The sequence below is a fragment of the Sus scrofa genome, chromosome 3 (assembly GCF_000003025.6).
Source record: "Sus scrofa isolate TJ Tabasco breed Duroc chromosome 3, Sscrofa11.1, whole genome shotgun sequence".
In the NCBI taxonomy this organism is placed as follows: domain Eukaryota; kingdom Metazoa; phylum Chordata; class Mammalia; order Artiodactyla; family Suidae; genus Sus; species Sus scrofa.
The window spans coordinates 66,869,135-66,887,327 of record NC_010445.4 but is presented as its reverse complement, the minus strand read 5'-3'; the positions used below and the strand labels follow the sequence as shown (position 1 = coordinate 66,887,327).

At 36.3% G+C, this 18,193-nt stretch overlaps 1 protein-coding gene across 2 annotated transcripts in view; it reads right to left on the bottom strand.

Annotated features, from left to right (window-relative positions):
• The window catches only part of LRRTM4 (leucine rich repeat transmembrane neuronal 4), a 756,267-nt gene continuing 740,485 nt past the window's right edge, over positions 2,412 to 18,193 (bottom strand). For both annotated transcript variants that reach the window (XM_005662431.3, XM_021087310.1), the window contains exon 3: positions 2,412 to 2,809. In XM_005662431.3, coding sequence (XP_005662488.1) covers positions 2,588 to 2,809 — 222 coding nt within the window. In that variant the 3' untranslated portion in view covers positions 2,412 to 2,587. The remainder of the gene's footprint in view (positions 2,810 to 18,193) is intronic.

Here is an 18,193-nt window from a genome sequence, read left to right as displayed (position 1 = left end):
TATGGCCCTAAACAGCTGAAAAAAAAAAAGTGAAGGTAATTGTCATGCGTGCTAACATTTGAGAACCTGAGAACTACTGATTTTGCCTATCATAACTGAAATTGTGACTCAGATCTCAACTGGGTAGAATGGGCCGTTTTATTGAAAATGGATTATATACCTGAAATAGTACAAGCTCAACAATAGTGGATGGGAAGTTGAGTAGCTAGCTAGCAGGCATCATATCAAGAGAATAGAAGAGCTATCCAAGAGGTTCTACAAGTGGAAGCAGAAGCTGGTCTAGCAGGGCACACTGATTGTTTGACCAGATGAGGTCATTTTGAGATCAGCAGAGCAGGTTTAGTAACAGTAGGCAGAAAACAGGTGCATGGGAAAGAAAAAGACACTGTCCAGCCTTGAAGGAGCCAGCATCCTAGAGATGTATCCAGGCAGGATAAACTCAGAACTCCAGGGGAAGAAATAAAAGGCAGTTACAGAATTTTCTTGGAGGAACAATGCTCAGGCCCTGACACTACATTCATGCACTTGGACTAAGTAAAATTAAAGCTTAACTTCAATGATAGATAATGTGAGTTCTGAACTTGGATTGGTTATACTCTCCTGAATTAAAGGCAATTCAAGTTTATATAACATAGAATAGGGCAAATACACCTTAGAAGAGGCCACATGGCTTTAGAAATTAGAAAGGTGCAGAGATGAGGAGACTGACAAAGATCTAGACGGGTTATTACCATTAGAGTCATTAGCTAAATAATCAATTACTAATGATGTGTGACTGTCATGGGCCTGTAGAACAAAATGAATTTGCTTCTCTTCACTGCTTGATTATCTGTGATTTTTTAAAATAGATCCACCCAGAGAATGACCCTGCTTTCAATTCCTCACTAAGGAGGGATATATGCTATGGATTGCACAAATTTCAATATACTTTTTACTAGTTTTGCAGAAGTCCCCTTGCTAATATAACACCGATACTGAATTGTAGGTATGGTTTGACTGGTCAAACTTAGATGGAACAACAATATTCCTGATTTTGGACATTTCTTTGATTTGTTTTCTTTGGTGGGCTAGTAACACTATGGAGTAATGAGAAGCTACCTGTCAACCAAAATTTCTAAATTTAATTCATTTGTATTTATTGCTCAAAAAATGCAGGGGTTTACAGAATGGGATACTGCATTATCTCCCCTTTCTCAGTTTTCATGAAATGGTCACTCTGTACTGAACATCTACCATATCTGCAATCAAGCTACTGATAAAAGTGTGCAGGCAGGCCAATGGCAGATGCCAGGACATCCTCCTAGAGGCCTCCTTCCCCTCACACTGCTTCATTCTTGAGTGAAATTATTTGCAATATTATAATTAGTCTACTTTTAATTTTGAAAGTTGTTGGTTTTGAGGGTAGGGCATACAGAAGGCACTTGATGGATACCAATATATTCTTGAATGGCCCTGATCTAGGCTAGATAGATTCCATAATATAGAGACAAAGCACTCAACATTTGGTGGGCCGTGGTATACCAACCATAAAATAATATGTTTATTTTTCCAACATTTTTTTCTTTTATTGATTAAAAACTACACAAAAGCTAATTGATAGTTTAAAAAGCAATGTTACACAGTATCTTATGTTCAGAAATTTACCAGCGTGGCAGTTTTCTTCATTGACCACATGGTCATGATTTTTCATATACCCTAGTCCAGGTGAGAATATTTCTGACGGTCTTCTCATTTGGAGGTCTTCTCAGGTCTTTCTCTCCACCTCTTACACAGTGAGAGCACCCAGTGAGGGCTGACAGTAGGAAAAAAATATCAAAACTCCTCACATTGCATACAATGTGCCTTAAACGAGCATTGGCCCAGATTTTATTGGATTTTCATTCCAGTAGTTTTGTCCAACTTTGTGGTCAAATTTGTTTCTTTGTGGCCTGTGGTAAAGCAAATTTTCTTTTGGTACAACATAAGCTTGAATGCCCATGTTTTAGAACTGGAAACAGAATCACTTGCGCAGGAAAAAAAAAAAAAAATTAAAAAAAAAAACAAGAACAAGATGACATTTTTAAAAGAAAATTTTGAATGAAGGCAGTTGGAATAATCTGTGAATTACACACACTTAACAAGGAAAACTGTATTGTTTCCCCAACTTTCCACCCACACCTGGTTTGATATTCCCCCACCCCCACCCCACTGTGGTTCTCTAGCCCAGGAACCATGCAGTGTAAAAAAGCAAAATATACAAACAAACCTATATGTACCTAAGGAGAAATCTATTTTTATAAGAATTCAACACTCTTACTATTTACATCCAGGAGCATTTTTGTTTGCTTTTTTTGTTTCATATTTTAAAGCAAAAAGAGTTCTGTAGTTCTCCTGGTTATGCTGCAGGTGCATTCGCTGCCCTCTTTAAGCAGTTTTGTTTTTTTTTTTTTTTTTTTTTTTTTTTTTTTTTTTGCCTTTCATCTGTGTCAGAAATGTCTTAAGAGGAATGATGAGCCGGCTCTATCGCGTGATTTGGACACCTATTCTCCTTTAGGATGAACGCCCTCCCTCCCTGCGTTGAGTTCACCAATGAGGTGTTGCCTTTCACTTAGTTTGTGATTCTCTCAAGGTAAATGGCTGGGGCTGCCGACCTGGCGATGGTGGCAATGAAGCTGTGGTCGTGACCAAGCTCCAGGCTGGGAGTTTCATCCTGTTCCAGAGCAACTCCTTCATATCCCTTGTTGACATGGAGTGGCTGGTGAGCCTGGCAGTACCTGATCACCGGCTGGTCGTAGCTGTAATATGGCAAGGGCTTCACGTGGTGTAGGATCTGGTTATGAGAAAGAAAAATACCGATTACAAAAATGCTTTGGATAAGACGGTGACAGTCATAGGATTGTATTTTGTTCTCTTTCATGTTAAGTCATCAGTAGCTGATCCAACCATTAAGGAACATTAAACAAAATGGCAATTGTCCGTATTTAACTCGGTAGTTTTGTCCATTACATATCATTTCATATACATATACATATGCATATACGAAATGATATATAAAGATTTTTCAGTGTGTCCTATCATCTGCTCAACTATCATTTATTATCTGTCTATATATCACCATAGCAGAAAGTGTGAAACAACTTGAATTCTATCCACAGGGATTTTTAAAATATATAATATATGTATATATATTTAAGGTATAGTTGATTTAGAGTGTTCTGTCAATTTTTGATGTACAGCATAGTGACCCAGTCACACATATACATTCTTTCTCCCATACTGTCTTCCATCATGTTCTATATCTAGAGATTGGATACAGTTTCCTGTGTTGTAAAGTAGGACCTCATTGCTTATCCATTCTAAATGTAATAGTTTGCATCTACTCACTCCAGGGTTGCAGTCCATCCCACTTCCTCCCTACTCTCTTTTGGCAACAAGTCTGTTCTCTGTTAATGATAGCCATTCTGACCAGTGTGAGGTGGTACATCATTGTAGTTTTTATTCGCATTTCTCTAATAATTAGTGATACTGAGCATCTTTTCATGTGCCTATCAGCTATCTGTATGTCTTCTTCCAAGAAATGTCTATTTATGTCTTCTACTCATTTTGCAATTGGGTTTTCTTTGGTACTTTTGTTGAGTTGTATGAGTCGTTTGTGTATTTTGGAGATTAGACAGTTGTCAGTTATATTGTTTGCAAAGATTTGCTCCCATTCTCTGGTTGTCTTTTCATTTTTTTTAATGGTTTCCTTTGCTGTGCAAAAGCTTTTGAGTTTAATTAGGTCCCGTTGGTTTATTTTTATTTTATTTTTTTACCTTATTCTGGGAGGTGGATCAAACAAGAGGTTGCTGTGATATATGTCAAAGAGAGTTCTACCTGTGTTTTCCTCTAGGAGTTTTATAGTATCCAGCATTATGTTTAGGTCTTTAATCCATTTTGAGTTTATTTTTGTTTATGGTGTTAGAGAATGTTCTGATTTCATTCTTTTACATGTAGCTGTCCAGTTCTCCCAGCATTACTTATTGAAGAAACTATTTTTCTTCCACTGTATGTTCTTGCCTCCTTGTTATAGCTTAGTTGACCATAGGTGCTTGGGCTTATTTCTGCACTTTCTATCCTCTTGCATTGATCTATATTTCTGTTTTTGTGCCAGTACCATAATTTTTAAATGACTGTAGCTTTGTAGTATAGTCTGAAGTCAGGAGCCTGATTCCTCCAGTTCCATTTTTCTTTTTCAATATTGCTTTGGCTATTAAGGGTATTTTGTGTTTCCATATAAATTTTAAAATATTTTGTTCTTGTACTATGAAGAATGTCCTTGGTAACTTGATAGAGATTGCCTTGAATCTATAGATTGCCTTGGGTAGTATAGTCATTTTGGCAGTATTGAGTCTTCCAATCCAAGAGCATGGTATATCTTTCCATCTGTTTGTGTCATCCTTGATTTCTTTTATTGGTGTCTTATATTTTCAGAGTACAGATTTTTGTCTCTTTGGGTAGGTTTATTCCTAGGTATTTTATTCTTTTTGATGCAAATGGTAAATGGGATGGTTTCTGTAATTTCTCATTCTTATTTTCATTGTTAGTATATAGAAATGCAATCAAGTTCTGTGTGTTAATTTTTTATCCTGCAACTTTATTAAATCCATTGATGAGTGCTAATAGTTCTCTGGAGTGTCGTTAGGGTTTTCTAGGTATAGTATGTCATCTGCAAACAGTGATGGTTTTACTTTTTCTTTTCCAATTTAGATTCCTTTCATTCTTTTTCTTCTCTGATTGCTGTGGGTAAGATTTTAAAAAACTATGGTGAATAACAGTGATGAAACTGTACATATACACTTGAATGCAGATAATACAAATATTGGGGAGTATCTATCTGTATGATATGCAAGATATGATTTTAAATGTAAAAATTAAGGTGTGAAGAATGTATACCATGATCCACTTTGGGAGAATAGACCTATAAATATATAGATAGATTTTCATACTTTTCAAAATATCTTTATAAATAATTGAAATCTACTATGAGCATATATAACTTTAATTTTTAAAATTTTAATTCTCATAGATTATTTCTAAAGTTTCTATAATTTCTGGACAGAAGCACTCTAGAACACGAGAGTGGGCACATTTGGGTCTTCATTATATGTAATGTTATTGATTTTAAGCTTATAAACTAAAATTTGTATATTGTTAGAATAATAGATATGAATAATGGTCTATGAAAATCTAATAGGAAAAGCTGAAAATATTAAAATTATAGTAATTTTGATTCTCTATGGAACTTTTTATTAAAACAAATTTCTGATAAAAATGTGTCTAAAACTTAGAAAAAGGAAAATGATGATTGCTTAATTCTTGCTTTCATGCTAGAGCATTTCTCATAACCCACTATATCCAATCTGACACTCTTGATAACAATCTACAGATAATAAAATTGCAAAACCTTCACCATGCTATAAGGTGAGAGGTTATGCCAATTTAAACCATTGTCTCTTGACTCCAGCCCCACTTCTAGAGTTGGCTTCTAGAGGGGCTTTTCAAGCCACATTTCCCTGTTGGACTTTGTTGGTGGGGACCATTGGAGGGAGATAGCAAGACTAGAGAAGACAGAGGGATCACTCTTATGGCGGACTTCCTCTCTGCTTCTAGCTCCAGGGATTTATCCCAACAAAACTTCTTCATTCTGGATATAGCTTTGTCTTTCCGTAACAGCAGGTGATTATGGTTTGTTGTCTTTCCAATATTTGCATTGCCAACATTTGGTCTCATCAATCTCCCTCAGAGATTCCGGCACCAGGGAAGTCTGAGGTTTGTCTTTATAAAGCTCCTCCTCCAAGTGTTTAATTTTAATGATTCCAACATCTTCCTTTAATTCCTTAGTTTTATAGGTAGCAACTATTTCCTAGATTGCTGGCTATGTTATGCTATGACAGTGTCTTTTATCCTCTGTATGAACTTAGCTAATAACTCTTTATTTAGTTAGCAATTTACAAAAATTTTGTTAAAAATCACTGATGTTTTGTCTATCTCCTGACTGGACTATATCTAGTTTTTTCAGTCGGTTAAACTGCAGAAATTGATAAATTGTTATAGTTTGGTAGAATAGTTAACCTGGAGGGTCTATGGTTTAATTGTTATGCATGAAATCTAGTCTTATATCTCACCTAGCAACCTTTTTTGCAGAATCTATTACTCCAATTACTATATAAATCCTTCAAATGCTCTTTAAACTAGGTCTTGTTTTTTTCTTCCTGGTATCTTCATTAATGGGTTGAATAAAATTATGACATAAATTCACTGTCTGCTTGTATGAGAATTATATTTTTAACACCTCTATACTTATTAAAAGTCATCTCCTCACATTTTTACAGATATAGATCAAAGCAATGTTTTCTATAGCAGGTCACAACTCATTAGTGGGTTATAAAATCAATTTAATGAATCCAGATAAACACTTTTAAATAGAATTAACTAGAATAGAAAGTATCAGAGTATATCATATGAGTAAGGGTAAGTTGTTTCATAAAAGTTTTGTTTCAAATTTGTGTGTACATATGAGTGCGTGTCTACTGAGTTATACTGTGATTTTTTAATTTAATTTAATTTTATTTATTTTTATTTTTCTGGTCTTTTTAGGGCTGCACCCATGGCATATGGAGGTTCCCCGACTATGGGTCAAATCGGAAATCTAGCCACTGTCCTACACCACAGCCACAGCAATGCCAGATCCTTAACCCACTGAGCAAAGCCAGGGATTGAACCTGCATCCTCATGAATACTAGTCAGATCTGTTTCCACTGAACCACAATGGGAACTCCATGATTTAAAAAAAGGAATCACAATAAAAGATTTTTTTAAAATACTCAAAGCACTCATTCAGATTACAGTTCATTAATGTGCTCTGTCATAGCCTTAATAAATTTCCACCTTGTTTTTACTATTCTTTTTTTCCTAACTCATAAGTCACTGTATTTCTCAAAAATTAAACTAATATGTATTCCTTTTTTTTTTTTTTTTTTTTTTTGATGAGGTACAGTTACTTCTAATGGAAAGCAAACACTATTTTCAGCAAGTCTTTTAAGAAATTATAAGGAAGGGCCACTTCATACCAAACAAAATGTTGATATAACCTTGAATATACAATTATGTTTCCCAAAAATCTGAAAAAATGCATATTAAGTCAAAGGTGGCATTTGTACAGAAATATTTTGGACATTACACATTAATTTTTTTGCTGATAGTGAAAGCAAGGAACATATTTTAAGTTAACATGGCTGAATTATTTAATGCTAAATATAAATCTAGGTCTTCTTCCAATCAAGTATTTTTTTTTTTCTTTAGTCATTTAGACCTGTCCTTATAACTCAGTATAAGTCGACACCTGAAGTGTTTGTGAGTTCTATTTTAGGAAACCTCACAGGATTTTGAAGTGTGGTAGATAGGTATAGATATCTGTGATTGGTGTCATGGGTCACCAAAACTCTGAAAAAGCATAGAAGTGAAACCAAATTTTCCTGACATTTTAGCAGGAAGAATTTTCTGAAGAAGACATTCCCAAGAGTTACATAATCCACTCTTACATTTTTTGTTGTTGTTGATAGGCAAAATAGTATAACTCAAAAGCATAAAAACATTCACCAACTTATTTCCAATGACTGCAATGTTTAATGCCTACAGAAAAATTTTTTTGCACACTTTAATATCTCCAGATTAATCCAATTACTATAAAACATCAAAATAAACATTAAGTATGGGTGGTGATTTTGTCTACTGCCTTATAGCACCACTAATAATCTTTCTCCAGTTATAGCAGTAAGAATACACTTGAATCTACAAATCTGTATGAGCAGAGAATGTGAGAGTGAGATAGGTTCTTAAAGGCCTTTCTGAGGACCAGGTTACATCTACAGATGAAAACCATTAGCTCATATGTGAACATGGTTGAATTTCCAAATAAAATAAAATCCCTAAAGTTGAACTATAATAGGAAAGAACAATCTCATATCTAAGATACCATGATATTTGTCTTCAAATGCATGTCGACTAAAGTGTTAGGGGACTATCATTAATTTCAGAGTTTTAAGTTTACATATTGCATCATCTCTGAACTCAAAAAAATTGTTTGACTGTTACACTTAGACCAGTTTATTTTTTACTTCAGTGAGCAAGTGCTCCTGCATATTCTCCGTTGTATTTGAGACAAGCTTAGAACCTCCAACAGCATGAAAACTTTGTAAAGTTATCCTACACACAGCCCAGTAGCAACTTCAAAAGCCAAGTGAATTGGCAAGGTCCAAAAAGATATCTGTGATGTTTACTCATTTACCTTTAAAGTCTATTCTGTAGGACATTATATAATCAACTGACTTTGTGGTTTCTGAGGAGCCAAGAGACTGAGGTCTTGTAGTTTATAGTAATAATGTACAGTACATTAACCACCTGGATCCCCGTGTGTATCATTGTTTCCTTTCCAGCAGTCAAAACAAAGTATCCTTAAGTTCCTTAAGGTGCATTTGGTATTTTTGTAAATGTGTTCTTAGAGATTTTCCAAATGGTCCCTGTGTTCCGTCAGTTCTCTGATGGACTTCACTCTGTAGCACAACACTGCTCAAATATGGCCTCATTCACATGCTTGACTGCTCACTGACTGCCTTGGAAGCTGCACTTTATTTACAGGTAATGGGTGTGGCACATGGAATGAAGGGAGATATATTATACTCTACTAAAATTCTGTTGTTTGCTTATCTTAATAATATGCATGTTTCAATTCAAGTTGAATATAAACTTTTATAGAGGCATATAAACTTCTATGGAGTCATATTTTATAATGAATTTTGAGGTAGATTATGAAGGATAAGAAACATTATCACTAATTATGTCTATTTTATTTTATTTTATTATTTTATTTTATTGTCTTTTTAGTGCCACACTTGTGGTATATGGAGGTTCCCAGGTGAGGGGTGGAATAGGAGCTATAGCTGCTGGCCTACGCCACAACCACAGCAGTGCAGGATCCAAGCTGAGTCTGTGACCTACACCACAGCTCATGGCAATGCCGGGTCCTTAACCCACTGAGCAAGGCCTGGGATTGAACCTGGACCTTTGTGGATGCTAGTCAGATTCGTTTCTGCAGAGCCATGGTGGGAACTCCACTAATTAGAAGTCTCTTTAATTCTCCTGTTTCCTGTGAATTCACTGAAAATGGGGATAATAATGGTACCTCGTTTATCTCTGTAAGTTTCAGATAACTCTGAAAGTAGTCCCTGGTTCTCTAAGAAGAAGGTATATTCTGAAAAGACATATTCCTTCTCAAATTTTACTCAACAGTGATAGTGTCTTTCCTGGAAACACTGCCCTGTCTTTTGTCTTAGGGTTCTCATTCAGAGAGACGCAAGTACATGGAGGGTTACAGAGTAACTTACATTCCTCCTTTGTGCATTTAGAAGCTTAGAATCCTAATCATGTGTTCCAGTTTTCTAAAAATCATTATTTACCTTTTGACTAAAATATGTTTTTCTTCCAACATGTTGGAGGGAGTATAAAAGGACACACTCCTCCCAATTGCAGTGGCACATAGTATTAGTGATTCCAAGAGGGAAGTCCCGAAAAGGGAATATTTTTAAGTCTCAGGAAGAAGGACAAAATTATAGCAGGCCATGCGAAGCTTCAAAAGTCTGAAAATTGATTCAGATCCCAGAGTTTTACATTCATGATAATTATATTTAAAATAAGAAATGAATGTGTCTTGATAGCGAATGTGAGAGCAACGCGAAGTAGACTCTTGATATATGCGATCATGAAAGGCTTTTGAAGTTCAGTTTTGTTATGAGCATGAAATTCCAATATCATTACCCTCTTTTCTCAAAGGTATTAGCATTAGTTTTAAGTAGTTTAATAGCCTGATCATTCTAAAATTACTGTGCACTATCATTAGTCTTATTTATTAACTTTTCATGAACATTGTTCACATTTCAGTATGAGTTCTTTCAACTGAAGTCATAAAAAGTTGATTTTCAATTTCCTAAATGACACTTGGTCTCTAATCTTTAAAATTAAAGAGTAGTGTCTGACTACTCAGGCCATTTAAAAAGTATAATCCTATAAATCTGATGAGGAATTCAATATAGTTGAGTCGCTTAATGAAGATGTATATGTGGTTTATTGGAAATAAAATTGATTAAAAAATGAAGGGTAATAGCTAAATGAATATATAACTCTGCCTTTATTCTACTGACCATATTAGCATGAGGCAAGAATGGATAACGGATAAGAAAATGTAAACAAGTTTGGGTACAGGTTTTTTTTCAGAAATTTTGATTAAAGCTGATAGAACCTCAACTTATTTAAGTTAGGTAGAAGGAAGAGTTAATTGACTCATGGACACAAGTAAGGGTTTAACAGTGACATTGAGGCAAATGCAAGGGTACCACGAGGTCTCAGGAACAATTGAAACTAGGAACATAAATGTCACCAGGTTCTCTCAGTCCTGCCTTATTATCTCTGCAAGTTATCTTCACATCCTGTCAAACAGCTTCTTCCACCTGATTGTCCACATGATTGTGACAGCTCCAAAGATGTACATGTTTCAGACATAGTAGATTGCATAATTGGCCACAATGTTTGGTTCCTTTCATCCGGAAATAGAGCCTATTTCTTGCCTCAAATACTGGTTGGTCTTGTAACTTTCTTTGGCCAACAGAACAAAGTGGCAGCAACATTATCTGGGTCCTAAGGCTCTTAGGATCCTGGCCGGCTAACCACCACAGAAAAAGTCCAGGCTAGACCACTGAAGGACGGAACACCATGTGGCGTGGCTGAGGCTTCTTAAACTTTCTAGGACTCCCTACAGCCCACAAAAGTTCATCAGAGGCACATAGCAGCCCAAGAGCAAACAACCCCAGAAAAGCCAAGTTGCCCAGTCATTTCACCTGAGTATTGGACTGAGCAGTAAAATTAACAGTTCCTACAAACCTGACTCCATCCCTCATGTCTCAACTGATAGAATTAAAATAACAATTGCCTTTTCATAAATTTTATCTTCTTGGGTTTTGAATATCTAAAAATATTTATAATATAAAAAGGACACAAGGAACGTAATGAATCTAAATTTATCAAATTATATTTTAGTCCCCTTCTATAATGAAACATTCTTATTCATTTTTTTTAAATGCAGGCTTGCTTCTTCATTAGAAAACACTGATGATCTAAATATTTAGTTTCTGGTAATTACAAATGAAAACTTTCAACATCACATGATATTTTTTAAAAAAATAGAGATGTTTGTTTTTGTGTGTGTGTATTTTTTTCTTTTTTTTAAATCACCATTTCAAAGACTCTTAGAAATCCCTGCAAGGTAAAAAGGAAAATGGATTAAAGTATCACTTTAGTAGTATATCATTCAATGCAACTGGAGGAAGAGCTAGTTTGGGCTAGGAAAGTGTCTTTTATAGAACTATGAAACACTCACCAGCTTCGAGTGTCCAGGACTGGTGAGGAAGGAAGAAAAGGCAGGGTTTTGAATAGTTCTTTGGCCAGGACTAAAATTAGGGAGGGTCTGAAGAGGAGAATAGCCCTCACTCCCAGGATTTACACTGAGGGCCACTAAATAAGGCAAGGGTGTGCCTGAACCAGAAAACTCACTTTCTATTTTAGAAAATAGGGAGTTCTTCAAGTGACAAAAGTGCAACAGAACTGCTCTGCCTGCTGTTTTATTTCTTGTTGTTCAGCTGCCTTCACCAATATCTTCTCTCTTTCTGCCACCCCCTACCTTCAACTAATTAAACAAAACCTGTTTCTTTACAAAAGAGGCCCATGAGGTCCCTGACAGCCCAACACATTAACACATTATACACATGCAAAGACCCTCCTCCCTAAGTAGTAACTCTGACAGTGAAGAATCTTCAGAAATAAGAAAAAATTCAAGAACTCAGGAGAAGATAATAAATCAAAAGATTAGAGAAAAAGGGCAAGATTTACTAAAAAGGAATGAAAATAGAAACAATTTAAAATGCTTTCTCACTGAACTCATCATTTAGACACTGCTTAGATACATAGTAAGTATTCACATATGGGTTGAATGAAAGAACAATAACAATAATTTCTCCTATGTGGTTTTTAAAATGAAATAAAGCATGCCTGTGAAAAGGTAAAATAATCTGTTAATATTCATTAAATACACTCATTTAAGTTGATTGGTTTTAGAAAATCTTTAAAGGGAAGCAAAATGATAGTGGTGCAGGTTAATAACTGACCCACTTCCATTTTTTTTACAAGCTGAAGTGTTTCAGCAGCTCTGCCATGTAAAATGCATAATACCTAAACACATTAGATTTTGGCTTTTTATATTGACTGGACTATTTGGGCCATTTCAAACTGAAGTTTGGGCAAAAGTTACGTTTGTTTTTCCTGTCCTAGTCTTAGTTAAAGGTGGAAACGTGTACTATTTGTGCACTCATGGTTGTCTGAATGTTAACTTCTAAGTCAGTGGTGGGAAAACAGAAGAGAACATCCGCTTACATCTTTATTGCCCTCCTACCAGGATGCCTTGTCTGTGAGGTGTCCAGAGAGTTGATTAAGTTAACAAATGAGGTACAAGCCATTCTTTGAAGTTCGCTTTGACTCCATTAACTGGGAAGATTATTGCATTAGAAGCACTCTCATCATTCAGTGAGGTTTTGGGCTAATGAGCTGGATTAATTAGCTAATATTAACTTCTAAAGGCTTTCCTTCTGTAGCTCTGGCCCCTGAATTCGAAAGAGTTAAGTTCTCCCCAATAGTGCATTGCAAATGAATATACTATTTAAGGGAAATCGATACAAATTTGCTTCCCAAACACTTAAATAAAAAAAATGAAGACAATGAAATTTCAAATATATTTCCCCTCTAAAAAATATGGAAGTTTCAATGATATATAATGATGTGCAGAAGACAAGTCTTTCCTAAAACAGAACACAGTGATCATAACTTGAGTTTAAATCTACTAAAACTTAAAACAAAACCATGCAAAAAAAACCACAAAAAACAAAAAACAAAAAACAAAACTTATCAGCGCATGCAACAGATTTAGTTTAAGATGACTTTGTAATCCTTTCTCAGAAATCTGGGAAAGGAAATAAATAAAAAGCAGCAGGAATGCCAATACTGGGAAGATTCAAGCAATATTCCTTAGAGCTATTTTCCTCCCAAGTTCACTTTCAGTTTCTCCATAATGTTCAGAGTAGCTTATTTCTAGTTTCCATATGAATTTTTGTAGTACATATTCTGTATAGTCTTGTGTTAAATCATTAATAGTTTCTGTAACTTGCTGTATGCAAGAGCATACATCTTGTCTTACCCAAATATGACCTTTTCTGCTTTTGAAGATATACTCACTTTATTAACCTCCCAAACAACCAATTCAAATAGTGCAGTGACTAAGCAGTAAAAGCTAGAATTTGTTTAAAAATGTAAAAATGAAATGAAATTCACATATAAGGAAGGTGACTGAATTTCTTGCCATCATGTATCTTTTTAAAGGAGAATTGCACAACATAGGGCACAAGTTCAGAACGAAATGACAAACACAGAAGGAGGAGAACCCCAGAAAGACATTTACATACTTGATAGAATGAGATGGTAACCTATTTCTAGCAGAGTTTTTTTTTTTTGGTCTTTTTGCCTTTTCTAGGGCCGCTCCCATGGCATATGGAGGTTCCCAGGCTAGGGGTCTAATCGGAGCTGTAGCCACCGGCCTACGCCAGAGCCACAGCAACGCGGGATCCGAGCTGCGTCTGTGACCTACACCACAGCTCACGGCAACGCTGGATCCTTAACCCACTGAGCAAGGCCAGGGATCGAACCCCCAACCTCATTCCTAGTTCCTAGTCAGATTCGTTAACCACTGCCCCACGACGGGAACTCCACTAGCAGAGTTTAAATAGAACTTCTTGGGAGACTGGTTGATCCTCAATTGAAAAGAATTATGGCGATATATGTTTAATTACAAAAATCAAGAGAAGCCAATTATAAACACAATTAAAGTTTTTATTCTGATTAAATATATTTTAGAATAGCATGGCAGAGTGATACATAAGTCATACTAGCCTCATATTTTTAATAAAATGTGTTAAGATCTAGGTTAATGTCTGGATCTCTGCCATGGCATTGATACTTTGAAAATTAAAGTAAAAATTTATATAAAATAAATTTGCCATTATAGTTCATTTATTTATGTATCCATTCCTTTACACAAAAATTATTTATTACAGAGGTTGGTAAACTTTCCTCTGTGAAGGGCCAGTATTACGTATTTTAGGCTTGCAACTCTGCCATGAGCAGTCACCTCTCCCATTATAGCGTGAAAGTATGCAGTGTTTGACAAAATGTAAAGGAGGGAGTGTGGCTTTGTTTTAATAAAAATTGATTTATGAACATTAAAATTTTAATGTGATATAATTTTTAGGAGTCACAAAAATATTTCTATTCTTTTGGTTTTTTTCAACCATTGAAAAAGTAAAAATATGGGAATTCCTGTCGTGGCTCAGCTGAAATGAAACTGTTTGCTACCCATGAGGATGCAGGTCCAATCCCTGGCCTCCCTCAGTGTGTCAAGAATCCAGCATGGCCATGAGCTGTGGTGTAGGTTGCCAGCATGGCTCCGATCTGGCTTTGCTGTGGCTGTGGGGTAGGTCGGTAGCTATAGCTCCGATTGGACACCTAGCCTGGGAACTTCCATATGCCTTGGGTGCAGCCCTAAAAAGACAAAAAAAAAAAAAAAGTAAAAACAATTTAGGTAGTGGTCAATTTACTGTAAGCTAGACATTGTAGTAGATCCTTGGTATGTAAAGAATAAAATTGGGGTGTTTTACTCAAGGAGCTTATTCAGAATTGATACAATGAGGCAAACCCAATTCTAACTTCCCTGTGTTTTAGACTGCGTAACCCCAATCAATAAAGCGGAGGGAGAAAAGTTCCCATGCCAGGGGGCAGTGCAGGTTTCCTTGTGAAGATACAGTCTTCCACTCTAGAGCAAAGCTCTCAGTGGGTCCCAGACAAAGAGCTGGACTCACACAACCTTGGTCCTTAGAAGTCAGACTTGAGCTTCTCAGTGGGAGTTCTGAAGTCACCATTCAGGTCATTTAGATCAAAAATGCTCTGCTCTGGTGGAATAAATGCCCAATGACCTTTTAGTAAAGAGCTTAACAACATTCGTAAGCCAGTGAACCTGTCCCTGGGTGTGTGATGTTTTATAATGCAAACTCCAAGAGAATTTTGATTTTGTGCAGGAGGTTAAGTTTATAGGTCATCTAATTGTAAATAGGCAGAAAAGTTTTGCAGAAAAGTTAAAAACACCTTTTTTATTTCTTAATCTCGCTAAGCCATTTTCCATATCTGGTCTTTGTACTCACCACTCCCTGTAGTGAAGTTATGCTAATATTTTGAGTCTCATTTTAAATGTCATGTTTCTAGAGGGGCCTTCTCCAAGCACCTTGTCTAAAATGCCATCCCAGGAGCTCCCTTCGTGGCTCACCAGTTAACAAACTCGACTAGGATCCATGAGGATGCAGGTTCCATCCCTGGCCTCACTCAGTGGGTTAAGGATCAGCGTCGCTGTGAGCTGTCGTGTAGGTTGCAGACACAGCTCAGATCCCACCTTGCTGTCTCTGTGGTGTAGGCTGGCAGCTATAGCTCTGATTTGACCCCTAGCCTGGGAACTTCCATATACCGCAGGTATGGCCCTAAAAAGCAAATACAATACAACACAATACAATGTCATCCCATCCCTATTTACACATGTAAGCCATTCTCTGTTTCAATTCCTTTTTTTTTTTTTTCTTTCTTCACAGCATTTGTCAAAATGTTACATAACCATGGTTATGTACGTCTTTGTTTCTGTACTGTTTTCCCCTTATGTAAGCTCCATGCCATCTGAGAGGTTTTCTGACTGGTTTGTGGCTGTCTGGCTAGATTATTTCAATAACTATTTGCTGAAAGAATATATGAATTTGTGAGAACTAGTTGCTAGAGAACTGGGCTTTATTTGGAAGAGTTTTGTCTCAGAAACTATGAACTCCTCCCTTTCCCTTGTCTTTTTCTACTGTCTCTGGTCCATTTTCAGCTTTGAATTTAAACAGGGAAGCTAAGATAGCACACAAACATTTGCCTGCTTGGCATTGTACTGAAAACTAAAGATATGAGAATGACTAAAGGAATCTATGACCTAAAGGAACTTATAGCCTAATATGGAAAACAAATGTGAGCAGGTTTACAAATAATGTTATGGTATGCTAAAAGGCAATATTGGAGGTATATGAAAAATGGCAAGAAAGGGAAGAATGTGGTTTCTGATTCAAAGAATAATTGCTTATAAAGTCATCAAGAGAAAGCCTGGTGCCACATGTACCTTCAGTATATAGTCCTTCCATCTGTTAGTGTTTTCTTGGCATGTGGCTTCCTAAGTGCCTTGGGGAGCCTATTGCCCAGGAGGTATATATCAAAAAGCTACTCTTTTAAAAAATTTTAAAAACCTACCCAGTTCACCCATGACTTGACCTTGTATGGAGTGGATTCTAGATCCTCAGTCTCTTCAGTCCCCTCTGTTCACACCTCAGCCCAACAATGCCTCAGTCTCTTGCACATGAAGCATCCTCAAGTTACACTAAGACACAGAGACTTATACCTCTGGGATATGGAGGGGGCAGAGCATTGCTATAGCTGCTTTCTCAGCTGCTACTAAGAGATGAAATAATCAACCCATGACACCCTTAATGGAAGCCAAAAAGTGCAGTGCTTTGCCTTCCTTTTCATTTACCATTTGGGATTTCATCAACCACAAAAACTGCATTTAAGCAGTGGTTCTCAGGCCTGACTGCAACCCTGACATCTCTGATTACTTTTAAATAGTCATGTTTCATCCCTATCCTGGATCATTTAAATCAGAATTTCTAGGATGTGGCCAGGACTCTATTATTAAAACAAAACAAAACACAACTCAGTTTATTCAAATGTGCAGCTATGGCTGAGAACACTGCTTCTTGTTAAATTTAGATGGCTCTCCTATAAAGATGTAGGCGCAGCAGGGAGTGCACAGTATGATTTACCTAATTTCTCAAACCTGCTTGGAGACCACCTGGTTCTAAACAAAGCCAACTCCTTCCCAATCAGAAGTTGCCAAATATGTGCACATATGTGTGGTGTTTTTTTTTTTTAATATACATTCTGATTAAGTTTTTCATAAATCCAATTCATTACTGCTAATTATTCTGTATCACCAATTTAAGCTTTTTCACTTGGCCCTATTAATATTCTTATTGGTGATTAATCTGACATCCTTTAGTTATCATCAATTTGGCTGCATATATATTCTACCCTATGGTCTAAAGTTAGTGTAATTCAGTTGGGTAAGCTTAACAACTATCATTATACACATGTTTTTAAATAGCTACTTGTAGGTGAATTTACCTTGCCTTGATGGTGAGGTGCCCATAAAGTTCAGTCAGCTGGAGAACTCCTTTGGCTAAACATTTTCACAATCTATTTCTTTTATTTTTTTTAAGTAATTTAATTTACTGGGATGGTAGTCATAGCCCATTCCACTTTGCACTGTGAGAAAGAAAGGATATTTTTGTCTACTTAAAAGCTAATAAAGGCTCCCACTGTTGAAAAATATTCACACCTCCCAATTATTTCCATCAAGCGATAAATTCACAAGAAAAGAAAAGGAATTAAAACCCGAAAGTGTTAGCAAGCAAGCAATATTGACTAGGGAAAAACTTAGGGAAGGATCATTAAATTCATCTTTTTAAAGTAACCCGATACTCAAATACACAGGGGGTTGTAAAAGGGTGTCTTCTGCCGCTGGAAGTAGTAAGAGTTGGCATCTGTGATGGTAAATCAGAGGAGGAAATGACCTGCAGGTGTGAGAGTACAGACATCAGCTTGAAGAAGCTGTTCCTCCACCCTCCATCACTTCTCCCAGCTTCAGCTGCCATCTGTCCCGGAGATCACGTTACTTATTTATTTACCTCTTACTATTATGTTCTACCACGGGCCACCATGTCCACATGCTTATAGTTCCCCAGCACTACAGAATATTAACTTTATAGACTACCTTCATAAGTCCCTATTTTAGAAAAAAATTGAAGTGTGTAGCTCAATTGTTTGACATACCCAGAGGAGTTGGATAAATCCATCATGCTGAACTTCATTGTTTACCTTGGCCAGTGCTCAAAAATCT